This window comes from Peromyscus leucopus, chromosome 4 (assembly GCF_004664715.2).
Source record: "Peromyscus leucopus breed LL Stock chromosome 4, UCI_PerLeu_2.1, whole genome shotgun sequence".
Lineage (NCBI taxonomy): Eukaryota > Metazoa > Chordata > Mammalia > Rodentia > Cricetidae > Peromyscus > Peromyscus leucopus.
In genome coordinates this window covers 76925214-76946403 of record NC_051066.1, presented here as the reverse complement: position 1 = coordinate 76946403, position 21190 = coordinate 76925214, and the positions used below count along the sequence as shown (strand labels likewise).

General features: G+C 48.1%; 1 protein-coding gene across 4 annotated transcripts in view; it reads left to right on the top strand.

Moving 5' to 3' along the window:
* Window positions 1-21190, top strand: part of Ldlrad3 (low density lipoprotein receptor class A domain containing 3) — a 239017-nt gene that overhangs the window by 73052 nt on the left and 144775 nt on the right. For 3 of the 4 annotated variants that reach the window (XM_028895034.2, XM_028895033.2, XM_037205041.1), the window contains exon 2: window positions 1813-1959. In XM_028895034.2, coding sequence (XP_028750867.1) covers window positions 1813-1959 — 147 coding nt within the window. The remainder of the gene's footprint in view (window positions 1-1812; window positions 1960-21190) is intronic. The other variant, XM_028895035.2, reaches the window with a different exon arrangement.

Here is a 21190-nt window from a genome sequence, read left to right as displayed (position 1 = left end):
TGATGCCCATGGGATTGTAGTTGCGTGGACTAGAGTCCTAGCTGCCGTGATGGAGACAGGGGTTGGCCGCGTCAGGACCAATGGAGTGAGCAAGGGGTAAGGGTTGGGATGTACTTGGGCTGAGTGGAATCTTTTGCTGTAGCTTCTCTCTTGGAATGAATGATGAAAACTCATTTCTGAAGAGCAGCGTGTGTATGGGTTGCTAATTTAGTATCAGGTAGCAGATGGTCTCCAAGAGGATATCCACAGCACAAGGGCTTGTGTGATGCCTGTGTCCATCCCCATTGGTTCCTGCTTGCTTGCCCAGTTAGAAGCGTACTTTTCGTACCACTCTGCCAGACAACCACGCTTCTCTGTGCATGAAGAAGCCGGACAACACTCCACAGAGAGAAGCTAACAGAGGAGTTTGGCGCTAGCGGGTGAACAGCGGTTTATTAGGAGACACAGTGGCATGAAGGGTGTTCTGGGCAGCAAACAAACAAACAAATAAATAAGAAAGAAAAAGGTGCACAGCAGGTTAGTGGTGTGAGCGGACGTAAGAGGGATCTGAGCCTGAGGTGAAGCTACTTCCTTTGGCAAAGCTTGTGAAAGAAGAATATGAGTCTTGCCCCCTTGTTCCCCATAGGCAGTTCTAGAAGGCCATGCTCCCAACACCTTAATGTCAGTAAGGAATTCAGGGTGCACATGTCCTTCTGTCTTTCCTTCACAGCACAAGTGTCAGCTCATAAAGGCCTAGTACTTGTTTATTGAATGACTTGAGGCGTTTAGAGCCGCAGTGTGCTGGCAGACTGGTCTTGTCCTCCTTTTCCTCTAACACAATTTTGCTTCTAGATGGCTACTTATCTCCCAGCCTTTAATCACACTGGCTCAGCTTCATCTGACCTATCAGATCTTGGCTTTCTGGAAAATCTGCCTCCAAGGTTCGAGGTGGATAAGCTCTGTACCTTCCCATACCTGCTCTCATGAGGTCTGTTTAATTTCCTGTCTTAAGGATGATGCCGGGTAGGGCCTTTGGCATTTTATGATTGTTTAGTGGACTTGAACCTGAGCCTGGGGACTTGGTTCTAAACCTCCAGTAACTCTTGGATAGTATAGTGATCTGGACAGCCTCCTGGGGGTTAGCAAGCCTGAGTGCAGATTTCATATGTCAGGCAGATTGATTTGTAGATCGAGGTATCCTATTTCTGGAGGGAATGATCTCTTGGTATTCTTGCCAACTTGGCTTCAAGTCAAGGACTCTGATTGTAGAGGCTGTGAGTCTGAGGGATATTTAGGGTCCAGGGCATATTCCTATCTGGAACTTGAAAGAACATTTGGGTTTTCACACACACACACACACACACACACACACACACACACACACACACACACACCGTGTGTGTCTCTCTGTGTGTGTCTGTGTGTGCAGATATTCATGGAAGCCAAGAGAGGGAGTCACAGGCAGTTATGAGTGCCAGATGTGGCTACTGGGAACCGAACTCTGGTCCTCTGGAAGAGCCACAGGTGCCCTTAACAATTGAGTCACCTCCTTAGCCCCATTTCTCACAGATCTCCACGAGAGAGATGAGCACCTGTGACATGCCGGACACTGACTGCTTCTTTGCATTGCTCCAGCTAGTTCCTCGGCATCTTTGTACTGAGGTGGGCCAGGATAGAAGTGCTTCTCGTAGGCGAGCAAACAGACGCAGAAAAGCAAAGATAGCCAGTAGGAGTCTCCTCTGGACTGAACGTCAGCCTCTCCAGCTAGGCCGGGGCTCAGGCCCTTGGCTGTGGTCATTGTGTCTCTGACTGCCTCTTCTCTCTTCCTTCCAGAGAGCCAGCTGCTCCCTGGGAACAACTTCACCAACGAGTGCAACATCCCAGGTAACTTCATGTGCAGCAACGGGCGGTGCATTCCGGGTGCCTGGCAGTGTGACGGGCTGCCTGACTGCTTCGACAAGAGTGACGAGAAGGAATGCCGTGAGTGGCTGCCTGTGGTTATGGGCAGGGGCGGATAGGGGTGGCATTTCAGGCCAAGAGCACCAAGTCCAGTCAGGCTTGGATCTTGCGCCCCGTTGGCCGTGAGCTAGTGGGCCAGCTTTCCTTCTGCCTTTGAGCAGAGTGGTCTGTGCACAAGTGTAATATGGTAGAAGAGCCCTCGCTTGGGTGAGCAGAGGAGACCCCCTTTCCTGGATGCTACCGTCGTCACCTTCAGAATCCCAGGCATTATGTTCTGGGGTGCCTCTCAGTTAACAAGGACTGTATTTGGCTGCCTTGGCCCAGGGCTGGAGACTATCTGAATGTGTGGTAGAACTCTCTCAGTGATTCTCTGAGGGCGTATTATGTCAGGGTTCTGTGCCGAGTAGATACTCAGCTCATGTCCCTATGCTTCCTTATCTCCTTTCTCTGTGTATGGTCATGGCCTGGGCCTTCGCTGGGCTCTCCCCTTTTGATGAATACCAGCATGGGATGGTCTCAGGGGTCCTCTCCATCCCACCTCTTCTTTAGCTTCTTGTCCATTTTGTGCTCCTGAAACATGCATAAGATCTGGGTTGAGGATAATCTCCAGGAAAGGAGGCACCTCGGCAGTGGAGGGGTTGGGATGTCCAGTGACCATCCTTCCTGCCCTGGAGAGACTTCTCTTCTTCCCGAGTTGGTCTCAGCATAGTGATCTTGGCTCTGGTTCATCCTCCTGGCATCCTGGCAGGTAGGCAGCCTCAGGAGGTCTGGCCCTGGCTCGTCTGATGGGTGACTGCCATGGAGCCACACCTCTCTGCTCTTTCATAGACTTCAGGAGCCAGGCCATGGGGCACTTCTGCCAGGAGGACTCTCTGTTCTGGCTCTGCCGGGGCTCTGGGAGACAGCTGGGACAAGGCCCTGGGAGGATGGGAACTTGAATTTTTAGCAGAGCTGTTCCTGGGGTTTGAGGTTCTGCTGTTGATGCACAGGAAGGAGCACTGGGTTTAGAGCCACCCCAGGAGCCAGAGACTCACTCGCTGATAGCATGCTCATGCAGACATGCTCCCCACGTTCTGAAGCTGACCTCTCACCTGGCATTGGGGGTACAGTAACCTCCATACCTGCTTGTGCCCTTCAGAGAAGATTTGGGGAGAAGACTGGAGAGACTTGGAGGCTGTGTTAAATCTTGTTATGTGTGATTTTTCTCATTACATTGTTAGGCCTAATACATTCTCCTCCTTATTATTATTCTTTTCCTTTTTTCCTAAACTGCTTTTTTTTTTTTTTATAAGTATTAGGTCTCTTTCACTGTGTCCTTGCTTCTAGCATAACTTTAGAACTTTCAGAAATCTAACATTTTTTAAAATTGAGTTTCAAGTGTGATGGAATGCGTGAGCCTTGTCTTCGGCCCGGCTTTAAGGAGCATTAAACACTCTCTAAGAGTCTAGAGTTGCCATTTTCAGGGCACCGTGTGCTTTAGCAGGAGCTATAGACTGTCATTAGCTAGCTGGCAGTATTCAGGCCCCGGGTGTGTAAAGGAATGCAGGATTAGCAGCCAGTCCAGCCCCACCTCAGTCAGGAGCAGCCGCGACTTACTGACTTCTCGGGAAGCCTCTGCCTCCGTGGGTGCAGCCTGGTATATTAGAATTCATGAGGAAGTGGGAAGAGGTGGTGGAGAGAGAATGTGTGTAGAGAAGGGCTGTGGCAGCAGCTGCTTGGAGCGGCTTGGTTTGGTTTGGAGCAGCTCATTCCTGGCTGTCCTCCATCCTCCTCTTCTCCCCAAGTGTGGTACAGACCCAACAGGCATTTGCTTAGTCTTTAGATCCAGACATAGTTAATTTTTTTTAACTATACCTACAAACACGTTGCCCACCCAGCTTTGGTTTAAATTGAGAAAACAACTCTTGAAAGTTTAGACAAGAAAGGAGAGGGGGAAGTCCCCTTTGTAAGAGAAATTGAACTTTCACTTTCTTTCCTAATCTTCTCCAGTCTAGGAGTTGAGTGTGGGATTTCGAGGAAGGCCATCTAGACTCAGACTTGGCCCTCTCCTCCATCCTTAGGTGAATATGTGATATTAGAAAGGTTTCCAGAATATTCTAATGTAGATTCCACTGGTGTTAGTAACGGAAGTTCTTTACTCTGAGAAGACCCCAGTTTCTTCCTCTCCCCATGTGAACAGGAAGACTTCTCATTGTGAGCACTCTGGTGATGTCTTAGAGTGTGTGAGCACCATGGTGATATCTTGGTGTGTGTGCTAAAAGCACCAGCATGGGCCTATGTGCCATGAGTGTAAGCACAATTTCCAGGCAGTCTGCACAGACCATTAAGTAGTTGTCATAAGGGTGTGATTGTGTAGCTTTCTGTTTCTTCCCCCATTTTCGTGTGTGTGTGTGTGTGTGCGAGTGAGTGTGTGTGTGTGTGTGTGTGGTATGTCTTTACAAGTGTACAGATGGAGGCCTGAGGTTAATGTTGGAATCACTGTCCATTGCTCTTTCCTCTTTATTGAGGCAGACTCAGTTAAATCCAAAGCACCACTATGGCTAGTTTTGCTAGCTAGCTAGCTTGCTCTGAGCTACCCTCGTCTCTGCCTTCCAAGGCTGGAGTTACTGGTGGAGATCTGAACTTCAAGCCTCATGTGTTCATGGCAAGAGCTTCAACCACTGAGGCATCTCCCCAACGCATGCCTTGCTTTTTCTGTTTAACATTAGCTGTGTTTCTGTGTGTTTATAATAGTCGTTTTGTGAAAGTATATGCACTGCAACTTAGTCATGCTCATTGCATGTCTTTTACTTTTAAAAAAAGATTTTTTTCACTATGTGTAGGTGTATATGTCTGCATATGGATATAGTGCACTTGACTATAAGTGTTTTCAGAGGCGTAAGAGGGCATCAGATACCCTGGCAATGGAGTTAGATGATTGAGAGCCATCTGACATGGAGCTGGGAGCTAAACTCAGGGCCTCTGCAAGAGCAGCAAGTACTCTTGACCACTGAACCATCTTTCCTGCCCTGCTCTGCTTTTTGGCTTTTGTTCATCACTGTGATTAGAATCATTTAAGAAACTTCCTATGTAGGTGACAGAAATGCATGGTACAGGGCTGAAGACTGAGGTGACAACTCGCTCTCTCTGGGAGCAGCAAATGTAGAACCCTTGCCAACTTCATGGAAAGAAGTTTCTTTGAAACAACCGTCTGCCTCAGGGAACACGGTGGCCATGGTCACTCCTGAGAGGTCATGGCATCAAGAGGTCTGTGACACTTTGGCATTGAGAAGATAATATGTTACAGAAGGGATTGAGAATCCTTGCCCTTTTTAAAGGGCATGGAGGAGCCTGGAGATGTGTCTCGTGGTGGGACGTGGTCTTGTGGTCAGCCCTTTCATATCTGCACTAGAGGAAAGGCGTTGTGGAAAATAAGAAGAAAGTCCATCAACAAGGGGGAAAATCATCTACTGTAAAAATTGAGGGGGAAGGAGAGGAGGACAAAGGAATCACATCAGAGCCTGTCTCTGTTACAGCGTGGGAACTTTCACTTAGGCTTGTCCTGCTTGTAATCACCATGGAAGTTCCAGTGTTCATTTCGAAGTTTTCCTATAACATTGTATCATGCTGTCATCTTTGTGTTTTTCTGTATTTCTCTATCATCTGAATGCCTAGGTAATAATCCACTCATTTGGTGTCATATTACTGATATACTATTATTGCTTACTCTTGTTTTGTGGTACTGCTTGGGATTAAACCCGGGCTTCTGCATGCCAAGCAAACGTCTGTTCTGAGCTTCCCCTTCAGCCCGCTGTGACTCTTGTTCAGCTTTCCACTACTGAAGAGTCTCCAGCACGTGGGCATGCTGGTGGAGACGGCTTTCTCCCTTTCCTTGAGCTGGATTCTCAGAAATGAGGTTGACGACACTGAGGGGCGGGAGCTTTTCCTGCCTCTGCCCACAGACTGCCCATCTGGTTTGCTAAAGGTCTGCACCAGTTTGCTTTCACTGGCCAGGAGTGAAGTCTGGGACTTAATTCTAGTCTTGGCAGCATTGAGTAATAGCTTTAAAATAAACTCCCTCTTCCTGGATAATACTTGAGAGTAGTTCATGTATTTTACATTTTTTTTTTTAAATCAAGAAGGTAGAATGCTTATATATCTTTAGTTATTAGTTGTATTTCCCTGTGAAGTATCTGCTGCTGAACTAAAATTAATTTTCACCTGGGCCCAATGGGCGTTAACTGTGCTGCAGAATGCTTCTGAGGACCCCCCTTTTAGAGCTGGGGGAGGGGCTTTGTTTTGCCCTGCTTCTAATATATTTCTGTTCTTGGTTAGTGGATTGCCCTCAGTGATTATTTTATTCAAATCAGTTTTCATATCTTCCCTCCATTATTTGTGGTTATTTGTAGAAGAGAGATACATTTCAGAAAAATGCAATCTTTCCATGAGAGCACTCATTGTGAGGGACGAAAGTGAATATATGCCTGTGTGTCCGAGGGATCGTATGAAACCAGATACTTGACATTTTATTAACTCATTAGGTTGTCACAGAAGCTTTTCTGGGAAGGGGCTGCTGTCACAGAGACAGAGCAAATACACAGAGATTGCCTTTTGGCCCAGAAAATAAGACCCCATAGCTTTCCTTCATTAGAGGCCCCCAGGAGTCTTTTTGTTTACCCCTGTGGGCTACTAGCTGGACAAATAGGATCTGTGGATTCTGTTACCTGGATTGTGTTCGTTGTAATTCATAGATACTCCTCTAACTAATACAAGGAGATAGTTGGCTTATGGAGAAAAGAGGTTTGTTTTGGCCCATGCTTTTGGAGGTTTTAATCCAGGACCCAGTTGGCTCTTTTGCCTGTGGAAGATAGTATGTCATGTTGGGAGAGTGCACAATGAAGAAAAACCTCATGACTAGGAAGCAGAAAAGAGAATGAGGAGGAAGGTCTGGGGCTTCATCATCCCCTTCAAGGAGGACACAGCCCCAGTGGCTTAAAGGCTTCTCACTAGACTGACTACCTCTTTCAAGATTTACTATTTTTAATTATGTGTACATGTGTGTGCCTGTGTGTTTGCATGTGTGTAGGTGCCTGTGGAGGCCAGAGGGATGGAGATGTGAACTGCCCATCATGGGTGCTGGCGATCAAACTCATGTCCTCTGGAAGAGCAGCAAGTGCTCTTAACTGTCCAGCCATATCACTGACCCTGGGCCCTCTTAAGGTTCTGTTACCTCCTCATTCTGCCACTAAAGCAATTAACACTTGGGTTTATGGGGGACATTTAGTCAAAACCGTAGGGGAAAAAATTCAAAACATCAATAATGTTTTTCTACAGTAATGATTTTTCAGATGGCCTTTAGTCCTTTTCTTAGAAACAGTGATAAAGCGATACAGATGTCTGGAGCCAGCACCTGGAGACCTTCCTGTTCTGTGCTGGCCTCTGACTCTTATCGCTGTGTTCCATCAAAGCTGGGGAGAGATTTTGAATGTTGAAGTTTCTCCTCACAAGGTGGCTTATTTCTCCTTGGGAAAATTGCATAGACTGGTGTCTTTGGTCATGCGTGGGGACTTTTAGCATTATGCATGGGTGCATGCATGGATATCCAATAGGACGTGGAAGAGGAATTCAAAGACTTTGGCAAATGAGAACATTTTAATGACTCTCCAGAACCAGAGGCGGGGAAAGCAGGTGCAGATTTGGGGTTGAAATCCCCTTTGCCTTCACTGTTCCCAGCTGTTGCTTACACCTTGTTGGGGTATGATGGTGGGAGCCCAGGAGGTAGTTTCAGCGGCAAGTTTGGAACTGTGATCCCCAGAAGTGGAGGGGGGGAGTGTGCTTCCTTTCTTCCTCTGTCACTGTCCTAGACTTCTGCCTCTAGGTGGCACCACATGGAATGTTTTCTTTTAAACCATCTGCTTCTGAGCTAGCAGACACAGAGCAAGCATAGGGTTCTGTGGTGTTTGAGTTTCCAAACTTGAACAGGAATTTGGTTATTTCACCCCAAGGTACCTACTCGTGGCTTCATAGGCGCAAAGATTAGGGAATCAGGGCATGCTCATGGGTTGTATTCAGCGTGCTTCAGTGTGGCGACTGGTGGCGTGCTGTGGCCAGGGAAGGCAGACAACCTCTCCGTGAATTGTGGGATGTAGCTACAGCAGAATGGAGTTTTCGCTTTCAGCTGTGTCGACACAGAATTGCCATACCACCAATGCTGTGACTCAAATTTGTGACATCTACCACATTCTAAAGTTGAAATCCTAAGGCATGGATTCAACTTGTTGGGTGATGGAGTTTAACAGAGTGTATTAGTCACCTTTCTTGCTGTTCTGACCAAATAGCTGATAGACAGCATAAAACGGAGGAAAGTTTATTGGTCACCTTTTCAGAGGCTTCAGGCCATCACCATGGGAAGGCATGGCGGAGAAGCCAGGAAGAAAGAGTCAATACAAGAAGAGCCGAGGCAAGATATAGCCCCTGAGACATATCCCCAGTGATCTGCTCTAGCCGAGCCGTACTCCCTGCCTTTCATCATTGTTAACAAGGACATCATATTCATTATGAATCCATCGTGGGATCAATCCATTGATTAGGTCAGAGAACTCATGATCTGATGCTCTCGAGAAACACCCTCCTAAGATGTACCCCAAGGTGTGCTTTACTGAGCTCTCAGGCATTTAGTAACTCAGTGGAGTTGACAATCACAATTAAATATCCCAAAGACATAATTGAATTAAAATGAGACCACAGAGTGGGCCTTAAACCATCACAGCTGAAGTCCTTCCAAGAGAGAAAATTTGGATCCAGATGTGAAGAGAAGATGATGTTAAGCTGTGGGGCAGAAAGCCATCTGTAAACCAAGGTGAGAGGCCTGTGTCTGTCCCCTGTGGCTCTCAGAAACGCCAGCTCTGCGTATACATTGATTTTGGACATCTGTCATCTAGAATTATGGAAAAATAAGTTTCTGTCGTTGAAGATTTCCAGCTTGCTCCAGCCACCCCTGTACACTAATACAGCTGTGGACCCACCACTGTTTGAAGTCGTCACCGAGAGATGCGCAGGTGTCCCACACTCAGAAACATGACTTCCACAGGCACCGGCTTCTGCCTTCTCAATGATTTGAACATAAGAGTGTGTTCAGACCTTAAATCCCAGTACCAAGAACATGCCCTAACTTGGAAACGGGGTCCCTGCAGATGTGAATAATTAATATGAGGTCACACCATAGTTAAAGGAGCTCTTGTTGCAATCTAAATGGTGTCCCAAAAAGGTACCGTGAAGAAATGAGGGAGGGACACCATCTGACAACAGGGATGGCGGTTGGAGTGAGGCAGCTGCCAGCCAGGAAATGCCAAGGGCTGACAGTGTTCCCTAGAAGCCACGGAGAGGTGAGGAAGGGAATCTAGCCAGGATCTCTGGGGGAATGAGGCCCTGGTGACCACTTGTTGCTGCTGTGCAGCCTCCAGAAAACAGCTTGTTGTTTCCATATTCCACTCCATTTGTGGAACTTCATAATGGCTGCCCTGGGAAAAGAATCTGCTCACTTTCCAAGGGACCACTAAAACTACCAGCACCCCTGTGGCCAACTTGGAACTGGTGGACACTGGTCTGCTTTCACTGACCCGCCATGCTTGCCCAGTCTCTCAGGGACAGTCCTGTTCTCTGTTTCTGCTTGGGTGGCTACTGTGTCACATGGGAAGTATCCCTGTCCCTGCAGGTCTTGACTCAGGCTAGCCACTGTGAAGTACTGAATTCCACAGGCTTCTGAAGGAGGTGAGCCTCTGACAGCAGAAGTGGCCTTTACATGTGGCCCAGAATGTGACTGTGGCTTCATGCTGACCTGTGTACATCCACTTGTGTGGTCTTTCTTTCCTGTTGAGTTATTTTGCTGTGTGTTTGTTTTTAGATACCTCTGGTAACTCAGTCATGTCCGGACCCTCAAGTTCTTCCATCCCAAAGGTGAAACTGTAGCCCCTGTAGTTCAGAACAAGGCTGCAAGAGCGAGACCATGCTGGATTCCCACAGCTTCTGAGACTGTAGGTGCTATAGTGCTTTTCTCAGCACGCACTTACTCATCTATAAAGTGGGACCATCATGCACCTTCACCAGAGACTGTTCAAAACAGTCATTACATGGTCTTCTTATCAGAAAGAATATATAATATGCTGTCCACCTGTGAATAAGCAGATGTAAATAAGATCTCTTATCGAACCGGCACGAGTGCAGCTCTCAGTAAATTCTAGGGGGCTTTTCTACCTGTTTTGCTGGTGATGTTTGTGCCCAGCATGGTGTGGTCAGCCACTGCCTCCACATGTCCCTGCCCCTCACCTTCCTACACTCCAGGATGAGGCAGGGGCTCTGCTGCAGAGTTGGCTTTGGTTCCTGGATTATCTCCTTTTCATTTGAGGGAGTCTTTGGCCATCCAGGGTTGAATTGCCCTTCAGCCTAGCACTCCAGAGAGCCGGCTAGATGCCAAGCTGCTGCCAGAGAGAAGAAAACAAATATTTGCAGGCTGAGGTGAGCTGGGTGACTGAGAGGGCAAGGAGGTTTGGAGGTGCCGCCTGCATTCCTCCAGAGTCTCGGCCTCAGTGGCCCTGGACTTGGTCCCCAACTGCCACAGTGGCTGGTCAGCTGGTCCTCAGCTCTGCTGCAGCCACACACCATTTAACACCTAAGTGGCGTTGGGTGATGGTGTTCTGGTCTGTCACCTGTGTATGTGAGGACCTCCCACCGCACACACTGGCTTGGGGCCACCCTAAAACTTGCTGCGGCAACCCTCTCTCTACCCTAGATGTGCGTGTCATGCCTGTCCAGCCCAGCATGAGAAGAGTCTTAGTTCTGATGTTGGAATCATTTGTTCCTCGGGAGGACCTGTCAGTTACCGAAATATGAACAGTTCCAGGTTGTCAGGCTTGATGTAAACCTTATCTCTTGCAAACTTTTCTAAAAAGCTCCTGGTAGGTTTTTTTGTCCCCTCCCCCTTCCCAAAAAATGCTAGCAATTTTGCTCAAGGTGAAAAAAGACAAAGCACTCCCAAACTCCCCAGGCATATCAGTTTCTTAGGACTTCTAGAATGCAGTATCATAAATTGGATGACACAAAGCAGCAGAAATGTGTTCTTCCACACATTGGAGGCTAGAAGTGCAAGGTCCGAGTGTTGAAGCAGGTGTGTTCTCCATGGAGGAGAGACTAAATATAAATATATTTAAATCAGTTATTACACTCTTTCTTCCATCATCTGGAACATCTTGAGTTCTCCACTTCTGCGATGAGGAGGTACCCAGCATGTTAGTTTGTGAGAACGGCAGCCTGGCAAAGCTGTGCTTTTCACAGCCATGGGTAGGCAGGGTGCGATAGATGAGACACACTGTCGCCAGCTTTCTGCTTTCCAGCCCTGCCTACACTCTGGGATGGCTGCGACTGGATGTCCCAGCCAGTTCAGGCTTTTAAGTCCTGTGTGTTTGCCTTGTTGAGGACACTAAGAATATGAGCCAGCTGCTAATGTTTATAAGTTGGACGCTCACATATAAAGATTGGGCTTATCAGGCTTTCTTTAAGAAGAAGAAAAAAGAGATCTGACATTAGAACTTACCAAAACCTCCACACTCCACATCTATCCCACATTTCAACTTCTTGTTCATGTGAAGGCCTTAAGATGGCTGTAGTTGGAAGATGGATAGTCCCCTTCATACTTCTGATGGAGTCAGAAAACATGGGACCCTAGAGTGACCAGCACAGTGTTTTAGTCCTTAGTGGCACATAAAACAGTGGTGTCTTAGTTAGGGTTTCTATTGCTGTGAAGAGACACCATGACCACAGCAACTCTTGTAAAGGAAAACATTTAATTGGGGCTAGCTTATAGTTTCAGAGTTTAGTCCATTGTCATCATGGCAAGAAGCAAGGCAGGATGCTGGCGGACATGGTACTGGAGAAGGAGCTGAGAATTCTTCATCTTCAGGCAATAGGAAGTGAACTGTTCACTGGGTGTGGCTTGAGCATATATGAGACCTCAAAACCCACCCTCACAGTGACACACTTCCTCCAACAAGGCCACACCTACTCCAACAAGGCCACACCTACTCCAACAAGGCACACCTCCTAATAGTGCCATTCCCAGTGGGCCAACCATTCAAGCACATGATTCCATGGGGGCCATTCCTATTCAAGCCACTACAAGTGGGATGCCCTGCCACCAGTGACATATTGGACTGGTAATTTTTGATGCTTCAACCAAGGATGTTGAACATTTCCTGACAGATAAATGCACCATGTGTGTATGCCTTCCTTAGGGTGTTGGGCTGGCAGGATGGGAGCTGGCATGTACAGTGGGAGAGGCCTGGTGTGGAGCCACATTGCCTGTGTCAAATCCTGGCTCCACCCTGTGGAACTATGGTACCTGGGCAAGATACTGTTTTGGTGTCCCTTCAATCCCATGGGCATTTTGGGAGGACACAATGGAGCCCCAAACTCTTCCTCTGTCAGCAACTGCTGCTGAGCACTAACTCAGCTGTGACTGGCAGAGGAGGCATGCTTCTGGTATAGATTCACTAACTCAGCTGTGACTGGCAGAGGAGGCATGCTTCTGGTATAGATTACTAATTTGACTGCAGAGGAGGCATGCTTCTGGTATAGATTCACTAACTCAGCTGTGACTGGCAGAGGAGGCATGCTTCTGTATGTTACTTTTTGCAGAGGACATGTTTTTTTCTCTCGCTTGATCATTTCTTATTTCACTTCAGCTGTGATGCAGAGGAGGCATGCTTCTGGCATAGACTCTGCACCTGCGCCTGGCTAACCACTCCCCTTCCTGTGGCCTAGCTTTTGTCTGTGAAATTGGAGTGGGACAGAGTGAGAATACACAGGAAGATGTGGGCACCATGTACTTGTCTGATGCTTAATATGGTCAACTTCCCTATCTCTCCCTTCCCAGGGATACATCATGTCCCGTAGGAGGAAGTCTCTAGGGTGGCCAGAGAATTTTAATGCAGGTACCCACATGCTCTTTCAGGCATCAAAGGCAAGTTGGATAATTACTCAGATTCTAAGTTAAGGAAGGTGAACTGTTCAATTTGAAAATCACTGTGGATGTTCAGAGAGACAGTACATGGAAAAAAATTAGCATCTCTCCTCCCCGAGCCGTATGCTGGAGGTAGACTATCTGGACATGTGTTAGGGGGTGTCCAGAGGTGGGTATAGCTCAGGCCCAGGTGAAGGACCCCATGTCCATGGCTGAGCTCTCCAGCTCCCAGTGGACCATCTCCCACCACTTGGAAGATGAGAAGGGTGATGAGAGCCCAGGGTCCCTCTCTCTTGAAGCTGAGACAGAAGGTCCAGGCCCTGGTTAGGGAAGAAGATGAACTGAGTCTGTGGAATTAAGGCTTCCAGGAGCTTAGAGAGAAAGCCAGGAGGCTTGCCTCATTTGGTGTCATTCTGAGAAGACCAACTCCTTAGTTAGTCACAGAATATTCTAATTTGTGTTGTTGTTAATAACAACAACAACAACAACAATAATAAAAGCTGCTTCTCCCATATCCCTTGTCCATGCCCTTTTAGCCCTGTTCTGATGAACAGGAGCCTTGGACACAATGTACTAAAATCTGACCAAGAACCTCCCAGCTTTCTGCGTCTCTCCTAGGTGGAAGCTGTCCTTTGGGACCTGCCAGCACTGTCACCAAGCAAGGGCTTTAGCAGTGTGGAGTCTTCTTATCATCATCCTTTGAATCTGCTTCATCCTATCTTCCTCTCTCCCACTTCCAACCAGCTCCACTACTATCAGCATGGGCTGCCTCCAAGAGAATCCTAATGAAACGCTTCCTAGTGAGGGGCAGGGTCACATTCCAGGGCATCTCTAGTGTGGCCAGGTCCACCTGGGCCGCTTCTCATTTGGGCATGCTCCCAGTTGCCAGGACTTGGCCGTAACTGCAAAATGTAGTCAGTGGTAACAGACCCAGTAATTGCTAATAAAATTTAAATGGCTATACAATCACACAACAGAGAAACAAAATTCTTTTTCCTGGCACATCCGGACCAGTCTTGTGGACCCGAGTTAGGCTGTGGGCTAGGGCTGTAGAGTGTTTTTATTTTTCTTTTTTAATTCAGACTCATACTTTGGGCTGTGACACAGCTCATGTGCAATTGCTTAATGGATTTTTAAAAAATCTAGAAACAGATGAGAAAGAAATAATTTTACAAAGATAATGTGCTGCATTCTTATAATGCAGACACATAACTATAGAGAGTCTGTAATTTGTTTTTTACATTTAAACTGTGTACAATGTACTGTGATTACATCCAACCCCCACTACTCCCTCCCCCTCCCCCTCCCACTGAGCGCCTTCTGTGCAACCAGCCCCTCCCACCCTCATGCCCTCCTTTCCTTCCTCTCCCACTCCAGGGAGAGGATCTGAGTCTGGCACCTATCCAAAGCTTGTGGCCAGTCTGGCATGGTGGCAGACCTTTAATCCTGGCACTTGGAGGCAGAGACAGGAGGATCTCTGTTAGTTCAAGGCCAGCCTGGTCTACACAGTAAGTTCCAGGCCAACCAATGGACCTGCCCTAAAACTGTCTTCTAAAGTATTTATGCTTATGATCATAGACTCGTGCATTTCTTAGCTGGCATCAGAGAAGTCTTCCTACAGTGGGCAGAAATCAAAGTGAGAATCCATAACTGGTCAAAGTGCTGATAATAGGTGACCCTATTGCTTGGCCCCAAATGGGGCATCCATGTCACTCCATACAAAGCCCAGGGGACATCATGGAAGAGAGTCTGGTAGGACTCTGGGAACCAAAGGATGAGGAGGAATGTGATGGATGCTGTCTTCTGGATATGGCCAGATGGTCATGACCATTGCTCATGAGCACACAGCCGCTGTGACTTCCTGCATGGGGTGGGGCTGGAGGGTGGACCTAGAGTCTCATGTCAGTAATTCTTAAAGGTTAGCTTTCTGGTGGTCTAGACTGGGAAGGTGGGAGTGGAGCACCCTGAGGTTAAAAGGCAATCTAACCCCTCTTGAGGAAGTAGCTTAGGAACTTTTGACTCTTGGCATAGTCCCATAAAATGTCAGCAGTATCTTAAGTAGGAAAAAGCCTGTCATGTTTTCTAGAATTGGTGGTGGGGAGGGAAGGGGGGAAGCAGGTGACGCACACGTGTTCCATGTGTGGCAGGAACATTACAGCTTCAGATGAATTCCAAATTAAAATACCAAGTCTGCCTTCCTTGGGAGCAAGACATTTGCATGTACTTGAGATGCTTATTTCTGCCGCCCAGGCCCTTTATTTTGGGAGGATGAGGGTGGGGATGCAGACAGGCAGTGTTCCAGATTCAGCTTGGGATTGAAGGATGCAGGATCTGAAGCCCGGCTTGCCTCCTAATGTCTCTTGGCAGGTGGAAGGGTTCTCTGCCTCACCTTTGGGGATCAGGAGACACAGCCCAGGAAGTTTCCTGGGCTCCCAGAGGAGGTGGGGTGAATAGACCTGTGTATTTTTCTCTTTGCAAGGAGTTGGGAGAGAGGCTGACTCTTGGTGATCTGTACAGAGCAAACAGAGGGGGTCTTGTTTGGCTTACCTGGGGCGTGCTGAGAGTGTTGCTGAAGATGCCCGCAGGGGCGCCTCAGAGGAAGTACCTGCTGCTGCTCGGCGTTTCTCTACAGTTCAGCAGTGCAGTAACGGGGGGCGCTGTGATGTCAGTCCTAGATGTTGTGCCCCCATCCCTTCTGCCCTTTGAACCCATCTGGGCCTCTCTCGAGATGGACATGGAGTAGAACTCTGCCCTTTCTCTGCTTCTTCACCCAGTCTTCCCAGTGTGCTGGGTCTTTCTCCACATGGGCTGCTGTACCCTTCAGCAGGTGTAGTGTACATGCTACTTTCTCAGAGCTCAGAGATTTCTGTACAGTTCAGCAGGCACTTGAGGAGCCTGGAGGTAAATGCTAAACAAAGAAACCTTCTTCTACAGGGGGCCTAACTTGAGGAACAAGTTAGTCAACAGGCATCTGCAGTGGGAGTGATCTGCACTGGGGACAGGATCAACTGAGCACTGTGAGACCCCAGAAGAGGGACCTCTGGGCTGACTTGGGGCATGCAGAGTGTTGCTGACGATGGCAACTGTCTATGCTGGGACTGGAGGAGAAAGGGTGAACGCACCAGAAGATAGAGTTGTCCGACTCACTCAGGCCGCTCTGACAAAATGCCGTTGTCTAGTCGTTTAATAGCAGAGGAGTGTGCCTCATATATAGTTCTGGAGGGGAAAGTCAGGTCCAGGCTACCCACATGGCTGGGTACTAGGGAGGCCTTTTCCCGGGGGCAGGTTGTTGGCATTTATCACATCCTCACTGGCAAGAAGTGGGGGATAGAGTTCCCTGCCCCCTGTTTTAGTTAGGATTGGACAGAGTTCCCTGCCCCCTGTTTTAGTTAGGATTGCTGTTGGAGTGATGAGACATTATGGTCAAAGTAACTTGGGAGGAAAGGGTTTATTTCAGCTTACAGGCCAGACCTGCCAATGAAGGAAGTCAGGGCAGGAACTCGGGGAATCTAGGGGAGCGAAGCAGAGGCTGCAGTGGGGTGCTGATTGCTGTCTTGCTGAGCCTGCTTATTTATTACCACCCAGGACCACCTGCCCAGACACGGCCCACAGTAGGCTGGGCCCTTTCTGTCATTCATTAATCCGAAAACGTTCCACAGATTTGCCCACAGGCCAGTTTCATTGGGGGCATTTCCTCAGTTAAGACTTTTCTCTTCCCAAGTTACTCAAGATTTGTATCAAATTGACAAAACCTAACCAGCACACCCTCCTTTTTAAGACTTTGTTTTTATTTAGAAAGTATTTGTTTGTTTGTTTCTATGTATGTGTGTGTCTGTGTATATGTGTGAATGTATGTGTGTGTGTATGTATGTATGTATGTATGTACGTGTATGTGTATGTGTGTATGCGTGTATGTATGTGTGTGTATGTATGTATGCATATAAGTATGTATGTATGTGTACATGAGCATAGTTTGCAGAGCAGCCAGAGAGGGTGTCTGAACCCTGGAGGTGAAGTTGTGAGCCACCCACCATGGGTTCTGAGAGCTGAGCCTGGGCTCTCTGCAAGAGTTAACACACATTCCTAACTGCTAAGTGAGCACTCCAGCTCCCCCTCCCCACCTTTTGAATGGCACTAATCTCACTGCAGGGCCACCCTCAAAACAGGCACACCTCACGCCCTCATGTCAAGGTTGAGGTTTCAACACACAAATCTGAGGGACACACAGGGAGTTTCATGGGAAGAGAAACAGAACGAAGCCCGAAGGATAAAAAGTCTTCTGCATATTTAGCTCTGCATGAAGTCATTCCTAAGTATAAGGAAGGAAGAGGGAAGAGTCTCAGAGATGCTTAGACAAGTTGGTAAGTTGATGGTATAGGACCTGGAGCTGTCAGGGGATGATGTAACTCTGTAGTTGGCAGTCAAGAGTTGGGGCTGTAGAATCTCAGGAGAGGACCAATTGATCTTTGACTACTTTTCTGCTGTGTGACCCTGACCAAGTCACTTAACTCTCTGTACCTTAGTTACCACATCTGTAACGGGGGATCCGAGGAGCTCCTGTATCAGCGGCTCCGGAAGACTGATGCCCTGTGAGCTCTTAGAGCAGTGTGTCACTGCCAGGCTTCAATAAAGCCTGCTGTGATTCCTGTCACTGCTTCAGCTTTCAGTTCTCCCAAAAAAACGTCATGGTAAAACAGCTTCAAATGCTTGCCTGCCGTCACCTGACAGTCACCACACTAACCACAATGCCATGACTAACACAGCTTGTGGAAGAATGCAGGAACATTTCAGTTATATTGACAGTTCAGCGTGAAGCTGCTCAACATGATATCACTGAAAAATAAAATAAAATAAGAAAAATAAAAGTTTTCAATGAGTTTGTTCCTGAATAACAGTGAAAGAAAGTCTCTCCTGTTGGCCACCTGGGGCTAGCAGCTCTTAGGGACAGTTCCCAGCCTGCATGTGCTTGCCAGGATGTCTGATTGGCTTGTTAATATAGACACAGGAATGACTCAAAGCCTGCTTGAATAAAATCTCCCAAACAGGGCACCTGGGAATCTGCACTTCACCCAGAGCCCAGGTGAGCCGGGGGGTGCTCACTGTATGCTGAGCCCAGGTGTCCTAGGCAGACTGATGGTCCGGATGGATGAGGACATATCTTAGACAAACCGTGCCTCTTTCCATATGCAGGTAGAGGGGATGCCCAGAACACCGTTGCTCCTCTCAGATGCAGGCAGGTGAGTGTCATCTCATGAGAAAGCTGTCCTCAGAAGTACTCCATCCTAAACAGTGCTAAGGACCAGATGGTGACCACATGTGGCCTGTCTCTTTGTTTTGCTTTTAAGGTTCCTTCATGCATATTCTCTCCTAAAGACATCAGATGGACCCTGGCACTCTCTTGTGAGAGAAAATGATTTCATCTGACCAGAAATGAAATTCTCAACAAGAGCTGCCTGGCCTCTGGAAAGCTCAGCAAGTACAGGCAACAAGATGATATCCCAGGGACAGTGGGGATTCCTGGGAAAGGGATCGGGGTGGTGGTTATTTTTTAACTTCACAGTTTTTTTCATGGGAGGAGGTGTGTGGTATGTGTGAGTGTAGCCAAGCCTAGCAGGGGCTATCCTGGGTTATTGCTGTTTCTTTATATACACCACACATTTTAATTTCTCTGTACTTCAGGCTCCTCATCTATGAAATGGAGGAAAGGATGAAATAGACCATCTGATATTAATTACTTTTCTCAGTGCGGTGATTAAATTCCCAACTCGAAGCAACTTAAAGAAGGAAGGGTCTGTTTTGACTTACAGCTCAAGGGGATACAGGCCATTAGTTCAGAGAAGGCGTGGTGACGGGAGAGGTGGCTGGTCATGTTCCTTGTGCAGTAAGGAAGGAGAGGGAAGGAAAGGGGGGGGAGAGAGGCGGGGGGGGGGGAGAGGCTAGCAAGCAGGGAGCACAAGTGAGCCTTGGCCTCAAGGCCCACCCCTAGCGACTCACTTCCTTAGTTAGGCCCCACCTCCAGGCCCACCGTAGCTGGCGACCAAGAGTTTAAATAGGAGCCTATGGGGGACATTTCTGGTAGAGCTCGAATACATTTACAGCCGTTAAATAGTTGGACTACACTACAACAAAGTCTCCTGGTCCTTTGCCCTGTCTCTCTCGAGATCAGCCGTCGTTATTAATAAGCCCATCGTCGTCTTTAAGGAAGTGGAGCTGGTCGTCTTTGGGTGGTGAAGAAATGGAAGCGAACAGAGGGAGGCGCCCAGATCTCAGATAGATGAGGAAGGCCAGAATAAAGTGGGACTCAGCTCTCTGCTGGACCTTCATTTCCAGTTCCTGTCATTGCTTTCCAGACTGGACCTCGGGGGTACTAAGGGGGAAAGGGAAACCCAGAGTGGCCGGAGTTTGGGGTGTGGACCCGTTGCCTGTTTCAAGCAGAACAGCTTCATGTCTGTTTAAAAAGGAGAAGGCTTTGCACACTGCTCCGCTTCGGCCGAGGGTTGTGGTAAACAGATCCATGGATGAAGTCTCACTGCGCTCTCTAAGCAGCCCTTTGTTCTCTCTCTAATTTCTTCCTAACTTCTGGGATCCCAAAGACAGCGCCATGACTGTCCTTTCCGGAACAGAGCTCAAGTCCAACTCTCAGAGCACAGGGGTCCTCCGACATTTGTCCCTTATGAGGAGCCCAAGTCTGCAGTCAGAGTCGCGGGGCGGGGGCGGGGGGGGGGAGCACGGGGGCGTCGTCGTTGTCGCAGGTGCTGACAAGTTGTCTGTTAGTAGACGCCGCTCAGCTCCGGACTGCTTCAGGTCCTGCTTCGGTCCTGTCTGGCATGTGGCTGAGTCAGTGTCTCCACCTATGTCGGGAAATAAGAAGCTATGGGCACTGGGCGTGGCACAGTGTGCGTGGACGGCAGCCGTAGCAGCTGCAGTGCCACTGTTCTGATAATCAGAGGGACTGGTGGACATCTCCAGGATCCTCTCCTCAAGCCTTGGAAGATGACTTTGCCAGGAAAACGCTTGCCCTGCAGTCTTGACCACCCAGCATATGTATAAAAGCCAGGCTAGCGGGTTGGTAAATTCTAGGTTCAGTGAGAGAGACTGTCTCCAGAAATAAGGTGGAAAGCAATAGAGCGTGATGCCTGATGAAGAGCTCTGCCTTCCATGATGTACAGACACATAGACCCACATACACATCTGTGCATACATACACACCCCTAAAACAAGCACCCCCCAAACCCAGCAACAACCTCCCCCGGGGTATGTAAGGGGGTGGTTCTCCTTAGTGCTGTTGGCTCTGTCCAAGCTTGTAATATTAGGTGGCTGTGCCTTTCATAATTGAAGAGGCTCCAGGAAAAGCTCCACCCAGATGGTGAAGAATCAGGTTCTTGCCGGGTCCGTCAGCTTCGCGCTCTGCCCTTTATCCTGCAGGGTATGTTTGAGAAGAAACCGTAAGCTGCACGTTGAAGATGTTTACTGTGATGCAAACCTCACTGTGACACGTGTGAACAACTGTGAAAACAATGCCGACATGGAGCCCACTTTCTCCGGGCTCTCTAGTTAATATCCCTTGGTCTCGTGCCAGCCCCTCCCTCGACTTCTGCATTTCAGAAGTATTTTGTTTTCCATTGCAGACACGAGGAGTACAAAGGCAGATGGTGTCATCACTTAATTTGTTAATTCTGCCAGACTTTTTTCTCCTGCCAATCAACAGTCATCCTTACAGTCTGATGTTTAAGGACAGCCTTGAGGGAAATTACAGAGGAGCAGCGTCCTGTTTACCCTGCGAATGAATGCAGAGGGCTTGAGTTAGATCAGAACAAAACAAACAGTTTAAAACAACACAGTGCCTCGGAGCGAATTCTAGGGTGGCCAGTGTGCTGAAGCGGAGCAGCAGGGGAGCAGGCTGCTGGCAGTTCCTGACCCTTCCTGGAACTTAGGGTGGGGGTTTTCTATCTGAGCCTTCCATTCCTTCTAAGTAGAAATGTGCCCTCCAGCACCTTCCCAGGAATACTGATTATTTACAGGATTGACATCAAGAAGTTCTTGGAATTCTCTGCTGGCCTAAGCACACAACTGTAAAACAGCAACAGCAGCTTTGAAGGAATGTGGGTCATGGCTGGGGTGATATCTCAGTCAGTAGTGTGCTGCAGACGTGAGGACCTGAGTTCGGTTCCCCTGAGCCCATGCTTTTTCTCTTTGTTTGTTTTGTCTTGTTTAAAAAGAAAGGGAGAGAAAGCCTGGTGTGGCATTATGGAGATGGAG